The 20000-nt window shown below is 33.7% G+C and overlaps 2 protein-coding genes across 4 annotated transcripts in view; one reads left to right on the top strand and one right to left on the bottom strand.

Moving 5' to 3' along the window:
- LOC135113148 (low affinity immunoglobulin epsilon Fc receptor-like) overlaps positions 1-16811 on the top strand; it is a 49809-nt gene extending 32998 nt beyond the window's left edge. Inside the window, exons 4-7 of one of the 3 annotated variants that reach the window (XM_064028223.1) lie at positions 3543-3651; positions 11529-11655; positions 13215-13328; positions 16608-16811. In XM_064028223.1, coding sequence (XP_063884293.1) covers positions 3543-3651; positions 11529-11655; positions 13215-13328; positions 16608-16611 — 354 coding nt within the window. In that variant the 3' untranslated portion in view covers positions 16612-16811. Of the gene's footprint in view, positions 1-3542; positions 3652-9403; positions 9513-11528; positions 11656-13214; positions 14556-16607 lie in introns of those variants that run through there. The other 2 variants (XM_064028222.1, XM_064028221.1) reach the window with 2 other exon arrangements.
- Positions 16812-17381: 570 nt separating this feature from the next.
- LOC135113146 (venom protease-like) overlaps positions 17382-20000 on the bottom strand; it is a 15383-nt gene continuing 12764 nt past the window's right edge. Inside the window, exon 6 of the mRNA XM_064028220.1 lies at positions 17382-19162. Coding sequence (XP_063884290.1) covers positions 18995-19162 — 168 coding nt within the window. The 3' untranslated portion in view covers positions 17382-18994. The remainder of the gene's footprint in view (positions 19163-20000) is intronic.

The raw sequence follows: 20000 nt of genomic DNA, 5'->3' as shown, positions 1-20000 counted from the left end.
ACTTCTTTTTCTTCTATTTTAGCTCAACGATTTCAATTTTTATTTACATTTTTTTTTCCATAACGAATCTCACATTACAATAACAAACTACTGTATTTTTTTAATCTTTTTTACAAGTCAATCTATTTTTCTTTTTTTTTCTTTTTTTTTTGCAACAATCAATCTGTTCAGCGTTTCTAGATTGATGGAAAAATAAAACAAAAGAAATAATAACTCAAACTCACTGTCACGACCTTACATAGAAAATGAAAGTCACATTACGACAAACAATATTTTTTTCTTTTATTTTTATCTTTCACAATACAACAACCTATACGTATTTTTTCTTGTTACTCTTTTTTTATATTTGGTATATGTATTATTTATAGAAAAAAAAATATGAAGTTCTTTTTTTCTTTTTTTCTTTTTTTTAATCTCACACCTTCACGTCTGCATAGAAAACGGAAGTGACGTTACGACAGACTATACTAGACATTGTTTTTCTTTTCTTTTATCATTCACAATACAACAAACTATACATGATTTTTTACTTTTACTTTTATTTTATTTTGTTTATTTATTTATTTATTTATTTATTTATTTTGACAACCATTCATTTTGACTCAACTTCCTGAGTGATGAAAAGAAAGAAAAAAATGAGACAAAAAAAAAAATGATAATAATAATAAATAGGAATAGTTTTAGTATTGCCGAAGATAATTTCTACATTAAATATCCGTGTATTTAATTTCGTTTTGTTGCTTTTCCAAGAATACAAAAGAGAGAGAGAGAGAGAGAGAGAGAGAGAGAGAGAGAGAGAGAGAGTAATTAATGTTTGACAAGAATTTCGCAATGTGCATGACGATTTTATTTATTTTATTTATTGTTGGCGCTTATTTATTTATTTATTTTATCTGTTAATAACAAAGAAAGTATACAAGCCGAAATGTGAATATTCTTCTTTATTTAATGTATTTTTCTGTATTTTTTGACATTAGAGAGAGAGAGGTTAAGTAACGTTTGACAAAGCAAAATAATTCATGTGCTTGTTTTCGTTTTCTTTTTTTTTTTCATTTTTCATTTTATTCTCGTAAAGATTAAAAAGAAAAACATAAATATATTTTTTCTTTCAAGAATTTTTATGTTTTACTTATATCCATTTCTTCATTTGATTTCTTTTATCGTATTTATTTTATTTTTCGACATTTTTATCACCATTACAGTTATTATTATCTTCTTCTTCTTCTTCTTCTTCTTCTTTACTTATGTTTATTCTTCTTCATTATGTTTTTATTTATCTCCATCATTTGTTTCTACATTTTTTCTATCTTCTATTTTTCTTGGCCCTCCTCCTCCTCCTCCTCCTCCTCCTCCTCCTCCTCCTCCTCCTCCTCATAATTATTTTACCATTGATCATTCTAACCTAACAAGAAATAATGGATTCAAGATTATACCCAAACGTTTTAAATCCCACGAGGCCAAACATTTCTTCTTTAATCGTATAGTAAATATATGGAATAAACTTCCTGCCGAAATTGTAAACAGCAATACTATTGAATCATTCAAAAATAAAATAGACAAATATTTAAAAGCAAATCCCCAACAAGCTCTCTTCTTGTCCGAATAATTACTAAATTCACTATTTAAACTCTTATTCAACAGTTTTAATATAACTTGTATTAACTTTCAGATAGGCGTATAGAGTTCACCGTAGGGTGAATAGTAGAACTTCCTTTCATCCTTTCCTATGAAAATTTCCATGTCAGTTTTTCCATACTGCATGGTACTTTTCCCAACTATTTCCATGCCAGCGCAAGCTGGAGGGAGTGGTGGGTGGGGAGGAGCCTTCTGCTATGCTGTCCTGTCTCTCTTCACTGTAGCTAGTTAGAAGTAGTTACCAAACAGCCTTGCAAGGACCAAAAGGTCTGTTGCTGTTTGGCTTTCCTTTGTATTCCTTTGTATTCCTTTGTATTCCTTTGTATTCCTCCTCCTCCTCCTCCTCCTCCTCCTCCTCCTCCTTCATTTCACCGCCTTGTTTTTTTAATTCCTTACCATTTTTTTTTCTTTCCTCCTTTCCTTTATCAATTTTTCTTAATCTTCCTTTTCCTCCTTCATTATTCTTTCCCTCTCATCTTTCCTTCCTTGTTTTTTTCTCTTTTTTTCATTTTTTCTTCATTAGGGAGTCTGTCATTCATTACATTCATCATTGGGTCGACTCTCTCTCTCTCTCTCTCTCTCTCTCTCTCTCTCTCTCTCTCTCTCTCTCTCTCTCTCTCTCTCTCTCTCTCTCTCTCTCTCTCTCTCTCATTGGCTCGACTCTTGTTTCGAATCCGACTTTCTTTTTTTCTCTCTTTTTTGTGTTGCTTTCGTTTTCTATTGTTTTATTATTTTATTTCGTTCGTTTTTTGCTCTAATTTGTTGGATTGGTTTTGTTTGTCTTTGTTTGTCTTTGTTTTGTTTTGTTGTGTGTGAATTTGTTATTGTTCTTGTTTTTTTTTCTTTATTATTACTACTACCACCACCACCACCACCATTGCCAGATCAATAGTCACCATTACGACTACCACCATCACCACCACCATCACTTCTACTTCAATAATAGTAGTAGTAATAATAATAACTAGTAATAATAGTAGCACTACCACCACCATCACCACAACCACCACCACCAAAACAACAACAACAACAACAACAACAACAACAATAACAAACTTCCTGTAATCTATAACTTAGGATTCTTATTAGAAATGTGTGTGTGTGTGTGTGTGTGTGTGTGTGTGTGTGTGTGTGTGTGTGTGTGTGTGTGTGTGTGTTTCAACAACGATTGACAAACTTCAGTCAAAAAAAAAAAAAAAAAGATAGTTTTTTCATTAAATTAATAACTTTAATATCTACTGATGCGTCCAGAGAGAGAGAGAGAGAGAGAGAGAGAGAGAGAGAGAGAGAGAGAGAGAGAGAGAGAGAGAGGTTAAAGCTATTGTATGTGGAATTGATTAATGGTACTTCTTCCGCTTCCTCTCTCTCTCTCTCTCTCTCTCTCTCTCTCTCTCTCTCTCTCTCTCTCTCTCTCTCTCTCTCTCTCTCTCTCTCTCTCTCTTATTTGTTGTTTTCGTCTTTTTTCTCTTACCTTTTCTTTCTCGCCTATTTCCTCACTCCTTTTTTTCCTCGTGAATCTTTTTTTTTTCTGTTATTTTTCCTTATCCTTCTCTCATCTTTTTTCTTTTCCCCCTTTCAATTCTGCTTCTGTCATTTATTTTCTGCATCTTTCCTCCCCTACTTTTTTCCTCTCGCCTGTTTTCTCGTATTTATTTTTCCCCTCTTCTCTTCCCTTTCTATAATCATCCTCATATTTCCTACCTCACTTTTTTCCTCTCCCTTTTCTTCCTGTCACTTTTTCTCCCCCTCTCCTCTTCTCTTTCTATAAGTTTCCTCATCTTTCCTCCCTCACGTTTCCCTCGCACATCTGCCTCACACACACACATACACACACACACACACACACACCTGACCTCACCTCACCTGACCTCACCTCATGCCATCCTCACGCCCTCACGCCCTTGCAGGCAAACTGGTACAGGGCGTCCCAATACTGTCGGTTCCACGGCATGCACTTAGCTGGCGTGGAGACCGAGAGAGAGAACCGATTTCTGGAGCAACATATACAAGATAGAGGTTTGGATCCCCCTTTCTGATCCTCTTTGTATTCATCTTGATCCTCTTTCTTCAGCTTCTCTTATTCATAGATGTTTGAAATTCATCCTCGATCATCTATATTTTTCCTTTTTCTCTTGATCTATTTGTTTCCTCGTTTCCTGTGCTTCTGTTACTCACTCATAGGGTTTTGATTTAATCTCTGTTTCTTTATTTTTTTCTTTTTCTCCTTTTGTAGATTCGGATTCCCTTCCTGATCTCTTTTATTTTCACCCAGATTCCTTTTGATCTTCTTGGCATAAAGGGTTTGGATTTCATCTCTTGATCCTCTAAATTATTCCTCCTTTTATTTTTTTTTCCAGTTCCTTTTATTTTAACACTAATTTTCCTTCTTAAGCTTCTCTCACTCGTAGATGTTTGAATTTTCTCTCTTGATCCTATAAAATTATTCTTTCTTCTTCTCAATCCCTTCTATTTTCATCCTGATCCTCTTTCTTATTCTCCTAGTGATGGTGGTTTTGATTCTCTCTCTCTCTCTCTCTCTCTCTCTCTCTCTCTCTCTCTCTCTCTCTCTCTCTCTCTCTCTCTCTCTCTCTCTCTCTCTCTCTCTCTCTCTCTCTCTCTCGATCCTTTACATTTTTTCTTTTTTCTTTTGTAGGTTCGAATTTTTTATCTGATCCCCTTTATTTTCACTCTGATTCTCTTCCTTATTCTTCTCCAAGGCAAATACGTTAGAATTCTCTCTCTCTCTCTCTCTCTCTCTCTCTCTCTCTCTCTCTCTCTCTCTCTCTCTCTCTCTCTCTCTCTCTCTCTCTCTCTCTCTCTCTCTCTCTCTCTCTCTCTCTCTCTCTCGCTCAATCCTCTCTCCCGATCGATCTTTTTGCTTCCTTTTCTTTTGGAGATTCGAATCCGTCTCCTGATCCTCTCTTGTATCTTCCCGGGTCATGTGGGTTTTCTGATTCTCTTTTTTTTATTTTCTTTTTCTTTCACTTATATAGGTTTGAATCCCCTTCTGATCCTCTTTATAACGTCCCTGATCCTCTTCTCTATTCTTCTTTTAGGATTATCTTTCCTCCTCCTTCTCCTCCTCCTCCTCCTCCCAGGTTTCCCCTCCATGATTAAAGAAGAGGAAAAGTAGAGGAAGAAGAAGAAGAAGAAGGAAGAAGAAATGAAGGAAAGAAGTTTAATATTTGGACGAAACAATATCTTGCTCATCAATTCATTTATTCATTTGTTTATTTATTCATCTGTTTCTTTGTTCATTTATTGATTCATACATTCATTCGATCAAATAGCGATGTTTATATATTTTCATTTGTTTATTTATCAGTTTTTTCTTCTTTTTTTTATTTATTCATTCATTAATTTATTTTTTATTATTTTGGGGTATTTTTATTTATTTATATTTATTTATTTGTTTATTTTGTTTATTTTTTTATTATTCCTTTGACTTCTTTGTGGTTTTATTTATTTTTTTCTTTAGTTTGTGTTCTCGTGCCGTTCGTTTTCTCTCTCGTCGTTTTCTTCTTCAGTAAATTAGTACCCAAGGGGTTAATTAGCATGTGGTTACCTGACTGCCTGCTTACCTGTACATATGCATAAGTACATACATACATACTAACTCTCCCCCATGTGTGTGTGTGTGTGTGTGTGTGTGTGTGTGTGTGTGTGTGTGTGTGTGTGTGTGTGTGTGTGTGACATATATGTGCATGTTTTCCTTTGCATGTTTTCATTTATATTTTTTTTTTCTCTTTTTTTTTCCTTTCTCTCTATTCATCCACTTCTTTAGTTTCTTCTCCTTTCTTTAATCTATCGAAGGTTTTATGATTACTCTTTCTTTCTTTATTATTCTTTCTTTCTTTCTTTATTATTCTTTCTTTCTTTCTTTATTATTCTTTCTTTTTTTCTATTCCTTCTCTCTTTAATTTATGGCTTTCTTTTCTCTTTCTCTTCTTTCCTTCCTGCTTTTATTTATTTATTTATTTATTTATTTATTTATTTAAGTCCATCTAAAACTAGTGTTATATTTATTCTTCTTTCTTTTTTTATCTTTCCCTTCTTTTTCTATTCTTTGCTTTATTCCTCATCTTCTGTTTCTCATTTTTCCGTCTTTTATTCTTATTTTTACTTTTATTCCTTCAATGTTACAAAGGTATTCATTTTAATTTTTTCTTTCTTTTCCTTTCTGCTTTCTTTCTTTCTTTCTTTCTTTCTTTCTTTCTTTCTTTCTTTCTTTCCATGTTTTAAGTCCTGCCCTCTCTCTCTCTCTCTCTCTCTCTCTCTCTCTCTCTCTCTCTCCTCTCTCTCTCTCTCTCTCTCTCTCTCTCTCTCTCTCTCTCTCTCTCTCTCTCTCTCTCTCTCTCTCCTCCTCTCTCTCTCTCTCTCTCTCTCTCTCTCTCTTTTGAATCCTTTCAAAAATTTATGATATATTTTTCCTTTTTTTATTTATCTATTTTTTTTTCATTTCACAACTCAAAAACTTTTCCGTTCAATCTTACTTATCAATGTCACTTTTTCTCTTTTTTTTTCTTCTTTTTTTTCACTATTTCCTCAACATTTTCTCTCACCAGCCTACTGTTTTGGTCAGCTTTCATAATCACTCCTATGATAAATTAACAAACTTCTCTTTCTTATAAACATTTTTTTTCTTTTTTCTTTTTTTTTTTTTTGCCGAGAGATTAATGACTCGATGTTAATGGATTTTATGGCGTTTTTTTTTTTTCTTCATCATCTTTTCTCTTCATCATCACCTCTGAGCAGAATGATAATAGTAATAACAGTATGTCTTTTTAAGTTTGAAATATACATGACCATCGTACGTTCCAGAAATTATTGTACTGTTTGAAATAGACATGACTATCGTACACTTCAGAAATTATTGTACGTGCACTGATGGTAATATGTATAATTACCAGAATATTGTATAGCGACTTTGAACGAAGGAAAGCCAGTTTGGTTTTGATATTATTAAGATGAAAATTATATAACTAGTAAGTGAAGATAAGGAAGAAAACAAAATATGAATAGAAGAATAAGATCAAAATTAACCAGTACGCAAAGGTAACGAAAACAAAAATAAGAGAAAATGAAATGAAAATGAACCAGTAAGTGAAAATAAGAAGGGAAAACGAAAAAAAAAATTTGACAATTATATAAAAATTAATCAGTAAGTGAAAATAAGTTGGAAAAAAGACTGTGATATAAATATAAACTAATACGAGAAAATAAGAAAGAAAAAAGGAGATGGAATAGAAATTAACTGATAAGCCAAGATAAGGAATGAAATAAAATAATAAAAGAGAATGAGATAAATAATAATAATAACAATAATAATAATAGTAATAATAATTATAATAATAAAGAAGAAATGTGCCTAACTTCTAATCCAGTTTTCTATTTTTTCCCCCCGTTTTCTGTCACCGCTTCCATATTTCCACCTCTGAGTGAAATAATCATGACAGTATTCGCTTACGTTTTGAATACTAGTATCGTACAATTCAAAAATTATTGTACATTGAATTAGAATATTTGTTTATCATGATTTATTTATTTTATTTGTTTATTTGTTATTTTTTTTTTTTTTTTTTGTGTGTGAGGAGAGAAAAGGAATAATTTTAACACAGATATCTAACATTATTGTATATATTTTAATTTTAGATAGCACGTTCGGTTCTGAAAAAAAATAAATTAATAAATCAAATAAATAAATAATTTCATGCGTGCTTGAAATTAAGAATATATGTGTTGTTTTCTTTCTTTTTTTTTTTTTTTTTGTAAAGAGATAAACTGTCTGATCCAGTGCATTATAATACCAACTTAACTTTTATATTTTACGCTCGATCCTGGAAATAAAAAAATCTTTAATGCATGTTTCGAAATTTTAATATATATACTTTTTTATTTATTTATTTATTTATTTTATTTTAGTAAAGAGACAAAATATCGTCAACTTTTTTCATTACATTTAACTTTTACATAACACGTTTGACTCAAAAAAGATCTAATTTGCTTGGGAGGACGTTAAGAAAACTGTCGTCAAACTATCGTACTCATGCAAAAAAATTGTCGTGCTTCGGAAGACAATGCACGTATATATGAAAAAAAAAAAAGTAGTAAAGCATAATAGATAACGTATATTGTTGTGATGAATAGAAAAAGAAGGAAAACTTGAAAATTGATGAAGTAATTAGAGGAAAGAAAACCCCTGAATATTGGTGTAGTAAATAACGGAAAGACACTATCGTACGCGTGCATAAAGTGTCGTACGTACGCATGAAGCCGAGAGAAGCTTATGATATACAACCTACTTGCTTTTTTTATCGTCTGTTGTGGACATAGTGTACAGAGAATGGCCATTTCCTCATGTTTAGCGCTGCATGTCGCCCTTAACTGAGACTATAACACTTTCATGGACCAGACAGGACGTGCACTGTTGCCGGACCTGACATGGCGGCGCGGCGGACGTGTGAGGTTTGGCACCTTTGTGTTTGTTTACATTAAGACTTTGACTAGAATTAAATTAAGTGAGTTTTTTTTTTTTTTTTTTTTTTTTTTTTCGGTGATTTGAGATTTTTTTTTTTTTTCAGTGTTTGCTTTGTAGTTAAATTTTTCTTATTTCAATAGTGTTGTAAATCATATAATTAGCTGAGATAACAAAAAAATAGTGATCGTTTTATGAATAGTGTTTAATTTTTTTAATGGTGTAAGTTAGAATAGTTTAAATGGCATACTGTAATATGAATGGAATTTATTGTTTATACTGTATAATGAAAAAAAAAGAGTTTTAACTAATTTTGTACTTTTTACATATAGTCCACGCGTAAACAATCACAGCGGTGCCAGTTCTCACGTAAACAAACACAGCGTTGCCAAGAGTCACAATCTGGAAAACGTGTTAGTGATAGAATGAAGGTCACTATTAGTCTGCTCTGCCTGACCTGACTTAACCTTGCATGACTTCGCTTGACCTAAACCTGACCTTGACCTTCCTGACCTTTTAGACGCTTTAACTCCAGCCCTTGGTCATTTAAGAACAGAAAAGGGCTTGACTGAAACACACACACACACACACACACACACACACACACACACACACACACACACACACACACACACACACACACACACACACACACACGTGCATGAAACAGACGCACATTAATAGAGAAAACTAAAAGTAACATTAAACTAAACAAATAAATCAGTTAGCAATAAATGAATGAATATAAACAAATCAATAAATATAAATCCACTGATTCATCCATTCACTCAAAAATAATTCACTTCATTCACTCTTTTTTTTTTTCTTCTTCTTCCTTTCCTTTTTATCTCAAACCTTCCATGTGAGTTAGTGCATTGTCCTCTCTTTCCTTCTCCCTTCCCTCCTTCCTTCCTGCTTCCCTCCTTTATGCAACTGCCTTCCTCCACCTAAACGATCATCGCTAATGAAAAAAAAAAAAAAAGTAATAATAAAATAAATAGACATAGATAAAAATAGAGAAATGAAGCTAATCAATAAATAAACAAATCAGGTCTACAAGTTTTAAAAATAACTAAATAAATAAAAATTATAATAAAAAATAACACTAAATAAAAAGTAAACAAAAAATTAATAAAATAAAATAAAAAATCAACCTTATCTGAATCTGGCAACTGAGTAAAGAAAACGAGGCGATGATTGGCCGGTGGAGGGAGGCGGGCGGAGCGGGGCGGGGACGGAAGGCTGTGATTGGTGGAGGGGAATGCTAACGGGCGCATGGTTGCCAACTTACAGGCCAATTGGTACAAGGCGCTGCAGTACTGTCGCTTCCACGGGATGCACCTAGCGTCTATTGAAAGTCTGAGAGAGAACACGAGGATTGAGAACTATATAAAGGAAGCCGGTAAGCTCCTCTGTAGGATACGACTCTGCAGGACTCTGTAGGACTCTTTATAGGATACTGTAGGACTCTGTAGGACCCTGTAGAACTCTCTGTAGGACTCTGTAAGATTCTGTGTAGGACCCTGTAGGACTCTCCGTAGGGCCCTGTAGGATTCTCTGTAGGACTCTAGGATTCTGTGTAGGACCCTGTAGAACTCTCTGTAGGACCCTGTAGGGACTCTGTAGGACCCTGTAGGATTCTATGTAAGACTGTAGAATTCTGTAGGATTGTCTGTAGGACTGTAGGACCCTGTAGAACTCTGTAGGATCCTGTAGGACTCTGTAGGACCCTGTAGGATTCTATGTAGGACCCTGTAGGACTATGTAAGACTGTAGGATTCTCTGTAGGATTGTCTGTAGGACTGTAGAACCCTGTAGGACTCTCTGTAGGATTCTGTAGGATCCTGTAGGACTCTGTAGGACTATGTAGGACTCTATAGGACCCTGTAGGACTGTAGGATCCTGTAGGTCTCGGTAGGGATCTCTGTAGGACCTTGTAGGACTCTGTAGGATCTTGTAGATCTCTGTAGGACCCTGTAGGACTCTAAGACCATATAGGACTCTGCAGGACTCCTGTAGGGCTCTCTGTAGGACTTTTGTAGGACTCTGTAGGACTGTAGGTCTGTAGGACTCTTTATAGGACTTTGTAGGACTCCTTGAGGTGTTTTTTGTAGGATCGGTAAGGATTCCATATTCTTGCTCTATTAAAAAAAAAATCTTGCTGTGTTGAAAAATTGGTAAATAAAAAAAAATTAAGGAAAAAAAAACATGTTATTAGATAAGAAAAATTGTATGTATTGTGTGTTTTACTTTCTAGAATGGTTACTTTTTTATTGATTTATTTTATTTTCTGTTTCTGAAAAAAAGCTTAATGAAAAAAATAATAAAGATAAAAAAAAACGTAATTAGATCAGGAAAATTATTTGTATTATGTGTTATAATTTTTTGCATTGATTACCTCTTTTATTTATTTATTTATTTATTTATTTATTTATTTATTTATGTGTTTATTTGTATATATATTCCAACTTAAATTTTGGAAGATTAGAAAATATATATATGTCACGTATTTTAGTTTGTATATTGATTAGTTTTATTTATTTATTTATTTATTTATATACCAGTTTATTTACTTATTCATTTACTTTTTTTCAGTATAATTTTGGAAGTTAAGGTTACCAAGCTCATTTAAAATTTCTCAAGGACTAAAAACTAATATAATAGTAATGGTGGTTCTGCTGGTAGTGTCAGTAGTAGTAGTGGTTGTAGTGATGTAAACACTCCGGCTGGTACAAGTTGTCGTAGTTTAAATAGTAACAGAGATAAATAGTTGAAATAAAGAAAAAATATATATAAAGTTAAGGAACAAAAAATCTAAAGACAAAAAAAAGTTTAAATAATCCCAAACTTAAGATTTTTTATTTATTTATTTATCATTTTTATTTTATTTTATTTTATTTTATTTTATTTATTTTTTTTTACTGAGAAATTAGGAATAAGATTAAGTTATCGTTTATTTGTATATTTACTCATTCACTCATTCATTTATTCACTCATTTTCTTTTTTTTTTCTTTTTTTAGTTTAGAATCTTAAAGAACCAGAATTTTTTTCAGACTCAATTCAGGTAACGTGTGCTCCTGTTGTTTGTTTGTGTGGCTGTGTGTTTGTTTGTGTGTCTCAATTTGTAAAGTGCAGTTATTTCCTTTTTTTTTTTTTTTTTTTTTTTGTATATAAATCAATATTTTTGTTTGCATTTCTTAAGTATTCAAATTATAATATGACTTTACTTAATATTACTTAGAGAGAGAGAGAGAGAGAGAGAGAGAGAGAGAGAGAGAGAGAGAGAGAGTCAATCACCTAGTCAGCCAATCACCAATCATTCCCTCGCCCAATACACCATTACCCCCCTAGTTCCCCCCTGAGTACCCCCTTATACCCGCCAATACCCCCGAGTAACCTCAAGCCTCGCGCCCCCAGGGTTAGGCCACGAGCACTTCTGGACCTCCGGGACTGACCAGGGGGAGGAGGGCAGCTTCTTCTGGATGTCAAACGGCCAGCCAGTTACCTACACCAACTGGAACGCCGGGGAGCCGAACAATTTCCAGTGAGTCTTGAACCACGCGAGTTTTTACGACGCTGTTGGTAGGCTTGGGTTTGTGTGGTGGTGTTGGTAGGCTTGGGTTTGTGTGGTGGTGTTGGTAGGCTTGGGTTTGTGTGGTGGTGTTGGTAGGCTTGGGTTTGTGTGGTGGTGTTGGTAGGCTTGGGTTTGTGTGGTGGTGTTGGTAGGCTTGAGTGTGCGTGGCGCTGTTGCTGTTTTTATTATTATTATTATTATTATTATTATTATTATTATTATTATTATTATTATTATTATTATTTTCCATAGGTGTATCTTATTCCAGTTTCAAGTTTTTTTTTTTTTTTTGTATATTTATGAATTTATCTTTTTTATTCATTTCTTTTGTTTCATTCTTTATTTGTTTCTTTACGTAATTTTTTAACCTTTCTTTTTTTTCTGTTCATTTATTTTTTTTTTTTTTTTTTTCATTCTTTCTTTACGTCTTTCTTAAGGTTCTTTCTTTCTGTCATCCTTTATTTATGTACTTATTAATTAACTTGTCTATTAGTCAATTTATTTATATATTCCTTAGATTACTTATTTATTTTTGGTGTGTGTGTGTGTGTGTGTGTGTGTGTGTGTGTGTGTGTGTTCCCCCTAACCAGCTAAAAATCATTGAATTGTCAGCTTTTTTTTTATTTATTTATATTTATTTGTTCATTTTTACTAGATTTTCAGCAGATGAAAGGACTTAATATTAATGGAAAGAAAATGATAGTAAGTAAATAAATCACAAAAATAAAATATACCAAAGGTTAGATCAATTTTGAGCGCTAACGTAATCAAAAACCGTGCTCTCAGTTTTTTTCCAGTGTCTTTCGTCAGCAAGCTTTGAAATGTATCTATAGCAGTGAACATTATTGGTGATTTTCAAGGGTGTTTTCACGATTCCAGTGGTCGTTTAGCCAGTAGTGATCATCCTCAGTGGTAAAAAATAAAGCCATTGGAATTGCTTGTTTTTTTCTTTTTTTTTCTTTTTTTTTTCATGTATATAAATCCTCTCCCCAAAAAAATGTTCAGTTACAAGAAATATTTATGAGAATCCAAAGTATATGCCAACCTCTCGTAACCCTCACAAACCCAATAAATCAATCGCTTCTTGAGAATATACGAAAACAAGACCCGATTTTCCTAAGTTTCCCCTTAAACTTCACAACCCATCGAAAGTTCCCTGGACATCCCTGGTGGCGCTGCGCTCGGTAAACAAAAAGGACAAGCTACCACTATTTTTCCTCGCCAAAATTCACAACACAAGCACCAGGAGAGACTGTTGAAGTTTAATTAGGCAGAGTTTGGTGGGTAAAAATGTGACTAGCGTGGGGCCTCAGGAGCGTTCTCTCTCAAGGGGGGGTTAATAGAAAACGTGGCAAGTTGGGGGCTGTGCGTGAGTGTTATTTGTATGGATGACTTACGTAATATTTTTAGTGTGTATGTGTGAGAGACGGACTGCCACGTGTAGACCTGATGGCTTTTTACAGCTTCTCTTGTGTTTTTATGTTCTTATTTTGTTCCCCTTACGTTCTCCTTGTGCTTTCTCTCCCCAGGTACGAGAACGGGGAGATGGAACACTGTCTGGAGCTCTGGAATCGAGATGGAAAGGGATTGAAATGGAATGACAGTCCCTGCTCATTCGAAACCTTCTTTATTTGTGAAGTACAGTAGGTTAAATATGTAATGACTCTGTATTTGTGTTATTTTTCATGTTATTTTTAGTTTTCGTTTTCCTTCATTTCATCCCGTTTTCTTTCTTAGTTTCTTCGTGTGTTTTTGTGTAGTTCCCATTTTCTTTTTTCTTTTTTTTTTAGTTATGTCTTTTCCTCCCTTTCCTCTTTTTTCTTTGTCTTTCCTTCCTTCCTTCCTTCCTTTCTTTCTTTCTTTCTTTCTTTTTGTTTCTCTTATTTGATTTTTATTCTCTTGACATTAACTTGCATTCTCTCTCTCTCTCTCTCTCTCTCTCTCTCTCTCTCTCTCTCTCTCTCTCTCTCTCTCTCTCTCTCTCTCTCTCTGTAATTTTTATGATCTGTTTTCTGTAATTATTTGACTGGTTTTCTTTTGTTTCCTTCATTCTCTGTAATATGTATGTAATTTTTGTAATTTAATGTAATTTTTCTGTGTAGTATTATGTAACTTTTGTTTTTTTAGGTATCTTAGATTTTTACTTTCATTTTCTTTTTTTTTTCCTTACCTTCTTTTCTTTTTTTTATTATTTTTGTTGTTTCTATTTTTCTTACATTTTTTTTCTTTCTTTTATTTTTTTTTTCTGTTCTTTTTTTCGTTTTCATTTTCATTTACTTTTCTTTTGTAATCTATCTCTTCCTTTCTTCCTTCCCTCTTTGCTTTCTTACTTTCTTTGTTTCTTCCTCTCTCCCTTTCTTCCTTCCTCTCTTCCATCTGTTCTTTCTTCATTACATCCTTCTTTCCTGTCTTCTTTCATTATTCTTATTCCTTTCTTCCTTCCCTTCCTTCCTTCCTCCCTCGTCCTCTCCCTCCCTCCCTCCCTCCCTCCCTCCCTCCCTCCCTTCCTTCCTTCCTTCCCTCCTTCCTTCCTTCCTTCCTTTCCTTCTTTATTTCTTTCTTTCTTCCCTCTCCCTCCCTCCCACCTTTCCTCCCTCCCTCTCTCCCTCCCTTCCTTCCTTTCCTTCTTTATTTCTTTCTTTCTTCCCTCGCTCTCTCCCTCCTTTCTTTCCTTCTTTCTTTTCTTCCTTCCATCATTCCTTCCTCTCTTCCTTCTTTCTTTCCTTCTTTTCTTATTTCATTCTTTCTTCTCTCTATCTTTTTATTTCTTCTATACATTTATCTACTCTCTCTCTCTCTCTCTCTCTCTCTCTCTCTCTCTCTCTCTCTCTCTCTCTCTCTCTCTCTCTCTCTCTCTCTCTCTCTCTCTCTCTCTCTCTCTCTCTCTCATATCCCGTTATGTACATAAGTAAATATACAGTTTTTTTTATAATAACTTTAAAAAAATCGTAGAAAATTTACATTAAAAAATATACACACAATAACTGTATCATAAATTAGTGTAGCAGTGTTGTATTATTCTGTAGACTTTGTATTTTTTTATTTTCTTTCTCTTCCACTGTATGATATTGTATAATTTTTTTTGTTACCTGCTTAGAAAATGTAGTCATGTTGTTTTTTTTTAAGCTTCTATTTTTTATTCTTTTTTCTTTCTTTTCTTTCATTTTTTTATTGTTATTTTTTGTGACGTATTTTCTATTGTATAATTTTTTTTTCGTTTTTTTTTCTTTCTGTTTTTTTCGAATCTTAAAAGAAAACAAGAAACAAATAAACAAACAAGAGTAATTTGAATAAGAATGTGCACCTCATTTTGTTTTGTTGTTTTTATTTTCCTTGTTTGTGCTCTTTTTTATTTGTTTTCCCCTTTTTTTCTTCATATTTTTGTCAGTTCTTTACGTTTTTTTATCATTTCTGTTTTTTCCTTTTGTGTTTTTTTCCCTTCACTTGTCTTTCTCTTTTTATTTTTCTCTCCATTTTTTTTTTTTTTTACTTACATATTTTCTTGTTTCTTTCCTTCTTGTTTCCTTTACGTATTTTTTTTCCTTATTTTTTTTTATACTTAACATTATTATTTTCCTTATAGTCCCGTTGATTTTTATTGTCTTATTTGTGCTTTATTTTCTTACATTTATTTCTTTTAATTTTTCTTTTCTTTTTGCCTTTTTTATTTCTTGTGTTTTCCTTCCTTTTGTTTTCCATTTTTGTTTGTTTATTTGTTTGTTTGTTTCCTTTTCTACGTTAGATTTTTGTTGTTGTTGTTTTTGTAATGCACTATTGTACGGGTGAAAATAGTAGTAGTAGTTGTTGTTGTTGTTGTTGCTGTTCTTGTAGTCGTAATTGTTGTTGTTGTTGTTGCTGTTGTTGTTGTTGTTGTTGTTGTTGTTGTTGTTGTTGTTGTTTCCTTCCTATCTCTCTAATTTTTTTTAAGGTTTAACTCATTATATAGTTCTTGCTCTGACCTGATTGTTGTTGTTGTTGTTGTTGTTGTTGTTGTTGTCGTCGAGAACTTTGAACTCCGAAAAAGCCGTAATATCCAAAGATTTTTTAGATTTAGAACATTAAAAAAATCCTCCCCCCCAAAAAAAAAAAAAATATATATATATATATATATATATATATATATATATATATATATATATATATATATATATATATATATATATATATATATATATATATATATATATATATATATATATATATATATATATATATATATATATATATATATATATATATATATATATATATATATATATATATATATATATATATATATATATATATATATATATATATATATATATATATATATATATATATATATATATATGACCAGCACCAGAAAATATTCATAAAATCCTGAAAAAAATAAATAATATCCAAAATAAAAGAAATATAAAAAAAAATATCCGAAAAAAAAATTAAGCCCAGAAAAAAAAACTCAAGAACTCAGAAATTTAAATATATTCCCAATTTTTCATAACAAAACGAAGTAAAAAAAAAGTAAACATCAACAAAAATATAGGTAACTCGATCTCAGTAACAACAACAACAACAACAACAACAACAACAACAGCAGGTAAGCGACCACTGGACTAATTAGGGGCAGGTAGACAGACGAGAGGTACTTAATTGCAGGTGAAAAGTGTTGGTTGTTGTATTTGCATATTTTACTTAACATTTTACCACTAGACAATGAGAGAGAGAGAGAGAGAGAGAGAGAGAGAGAGAGAGAGAGAGAGAGAGAGAGAGAGAGAGAGAGAGAGACAGACAGACAGACAGACACAGCACTGACCTACATTACAAAACTTTTAATATATATACGTAATTGCTTCTCACTTCACCGCATATTAAACAGGTGAGATGAAAACAACACCTGTGGACTAATTAATGCACCACCTCACCTGTCACTCCCTCAGGTAAAGGTGCCCAGGTGACCTTGCTGGCTGCGGATACTGGTGGAGGTGTGACTCGTGTGGTGAATTGAGGGGAGGAAGGAGGGGAGGAGGAGGAGGAGAGGAGGAGGAAGGGAAGGAGGAACGAGAAGAGAATGAAAGGGGAAATTATGAGTAAAAATAAGTAGGATAGGAAAAAATAGAGAAATGAAGTGGAAATGGAAATGGAACAAGGAGGAGGAGGAGGAAGAGGAAAAGAATAGGGAGAACGGGGAATTAGAATGTATGAGAAGAGACGAAGAGTAATAATAATAATAATAATAATAATAATAATAATAATAATAATAATTTCTATTCATAATTTTTTAACATTTCCTTGTTTTCCCTTTCGTTTTTATATTGGTTTCTCACTTTTTTTTCTTTTATTTTCCCTTGCTGAATCTCTCTCTCTCTCTCTCTCTCTCTCTCTCTCTCTCTCTCTCTCTCTCTCTCTCTCTCTCTCTCTCTCTCTCTCTCTCTCTCTCTCTTTAACTCACTTTTACCTAACCTTGGAATGGGAAAAATAAAAAGCAGTATCGTGCAAAAAAATATAATTATCGTACTTGTGAAACTGCGCCGGTGACAAACGATTCTCATGATTCTCTCTCTTTCTTTACACCTTTTTTTTTTCTGTGTTAATTTCTTTTTCCTACTGTTTAATTTAAATTTTGTGTTTTCTTTGTTTTTCTTTTCACTTTTCACCACTTTGTTTTGTCGTCTTTTTTTTTCTTTGCTGTATTTTTTTTTTTTTTTTATATATATATATATTTCAGTATGTTTCGTTTCTTTCATTCTGTTATATTTTTCTTTTAATTGTTTTGTGTACTTTTTCATTGTTTGTTTTTTTCTTTTCTTGTTCCTTTTTTTAATTTCACTCTATCGTTTCTGTTTTGACTCTTATTTGTTTCTTTATTTACTGTTTTATTATTCATTCTTTATTTTTCTCACACTCTCCTTTCCACCATTACTTCTATTTTCTTTTTACTCACTATCTATATCTTATTTCTTTCATTCCATCGTATTTCTCAAAGTTTTTTTTTATTATTATATTAATTTCCTCTATTAAAAATATCACCTTTCCTTCCCATTATGAATTTTCACCCATTTTTCTTCCACTTTCTTTTTCTTCAAATATCAAAAACAAACTAGTAAATTAATCAACCCTTCTCTTCAATTTACTACTATCGTTCTATTTTTTTTTCTTTTATTTCTCATTTTTCTTTTCATTCCGTTTTTTTTTCTCTTTCTTTTCTTTCAGTACATTACGTTTCTCTGTCCTTCAGTTTTCTTTTTTCCCCAGAGCATCAAGACAGGAAAATAAATCACCGTTTCTCTGAATTTCTACTCCTTTCTTTGTCTTTTCGAAAATTCCTTATCTTTTATCTTTTCTTTGAGTACACCACGTTTTTCCTTCCATCCGTTTTCCTTTTCTTCAAAGCATCAAAGCAAAAAAATATATCACTTTTCTTTTAATTTCTACTCCTTCCCTTTTCCCTTTCCTTTCTCCTTCGTAAGACATCACGAGGGCACCATATTTTATTTATCTATTCTATCACTTCCCCTTGGCCAGTCTAACACAAAAATGGCCAATCAGATTCACTCACTCCTCCAGACTTCTCACTGTTTCTCACGTACAACACAACCAAGTCATCCTCTCGTCCCTAGACACACCCCACACTCTGTCACTCAGCAGTCACCAGCGCCCCTCATGTTGGTAAGTTTGTAGTGAGTACCGAGAATAATTTGGTCTCCCTTCAGCAAGAGCATGATGGGAACAGTGCATTGTATTCTTAAACGCTTCGCTGCAGTGGAAGTTTAAAGGAGTATTCAAGGATGTCTTTTTTTGTGATTCTAGTGATTGTTTAGGTCTAGAGGGGGTGGGGAGAGAGGTTATTTTTTTATTTATTTTCTTTTTAAGTTTACCATGCACCAGGAACGTTTTCTTTGTCTTCGTGTGTCTGTCTCGCGGCTTCACAACACAGACGAAGCTTGAGATGAAACGAACAGTATTGAACTCGAAAATTAGACGAAACTTACTAAGCACACAAACACTCATAAACACATTGACTATACTATCTTCACTATGAATTCACCATGCTAAACAATACATAATCACACGTACATACACACATCGTCACCATTATTTTCACTACAAGCATCACACAAACACTTAAACACTAAAACAAACACACACACACACACACACACATCACTATAATCACCACCACTATCATTATTAATCACCACAAACACACTGAAATTACAAACACTTATTAGCAACACACTTACTCACTAAAACAACGAAAACACACTTAACATCACCACACACACACACTATCACCACCATTACATCACTACAGCCACCACCGTCATCATCTGTTCACCGTCATCTGCTGCTTGAGCCAGGGGAGGTAGTGGGTGATGCGTGTGTACACATCAGGATAGCCCGGCTTAGCGCACCCTGAACCGAAGGAGGTGATGCCCGCCAGATACCACCGCCCGTCCCGCATGTTGCACTGGAGGGGCCCGCCAGAGTCACCCTGCAGGAGGAGGAAGAGGAGAGAGGTTGGTTTGGTTTAGTTCGGGTGTGGTGTAGAAAATATCCCAAAAACTAGGACCAAAACACTTTAAAAACACCTTAAAACACATCCATGATATTAAAAAAGCACACAGACACATACAAAACACTTCAAAACACACTTCATTCCCCTTCACACACACACACACACACACACACACACAAATCATTCTTTATTCAAGTACCTAGTGGGGCTTCAACTCTGACGCCCAACACTGAACGTCCCCAAGACCACCACTCTATCTCAGTGTCCATGCAGCGTACATAAAATGCTGAGGTCGACTTACACACATGAAATTTCGTTCGCCTCCGCGCATCACGGACACGTCAAGCGGAGGCACAGGCTCGAGGCGACAGACAGAGGGGTTAGTGTGTCTGTGAGCTAAGGGGCAGTGTGGTGGGTGTATTTTCCGTTTTCACTGACCTCCCTGGCAGTTTTGAGAGATTTGTCCCCCTGCCACATCAGCAGTGGTACATGTTTGTTGTGTCAAAAGGAAACAAAGTACACTTTTCCACAGATTGCGACAAATGTAGCGACGCAGAAGTTATGGATTCAGTGTTGTAAGCGCAAACAAGTTGTAAATCCCACCGCAGCAAGAGTGTGTAGTTTACATTTCTTAGGAGCTGACTATAAACGGAACCTAAAGTATGCGTCATTTTATTACCAACATATTTTGTGGCAGGTATAGACACACTCCCAAGGCCTACACAGGAGAGAGGTTAGTCCCCCCTAAAAGTCATTTAGAGAACGCACAGGGCGCGCGAAAGAAAACGAGAGGGAGTAGGGGAAGGGATGAAGG

The sequence above is a fragment of the Scylla paramamosain genome, chromosome 25, assembly GCF_035594125.1.
Source record: "Scylla paramamosain isolate STU-SP2022 chromosome 25, ASM3559412v1, whole genome shotgun sequence".
Classification (NCBI taxonomy): domain Eukaryota; kingdom Metazoa; phylum Arthropoda; class Malacostraca; order Decapoda; family Portunidae; genus Scylla; species Scylla paramamosain.
Note: the sequence above shows the minus strand (reverse complement) of the source record. Positions and strands in the feature narration are given on the sequence as shown.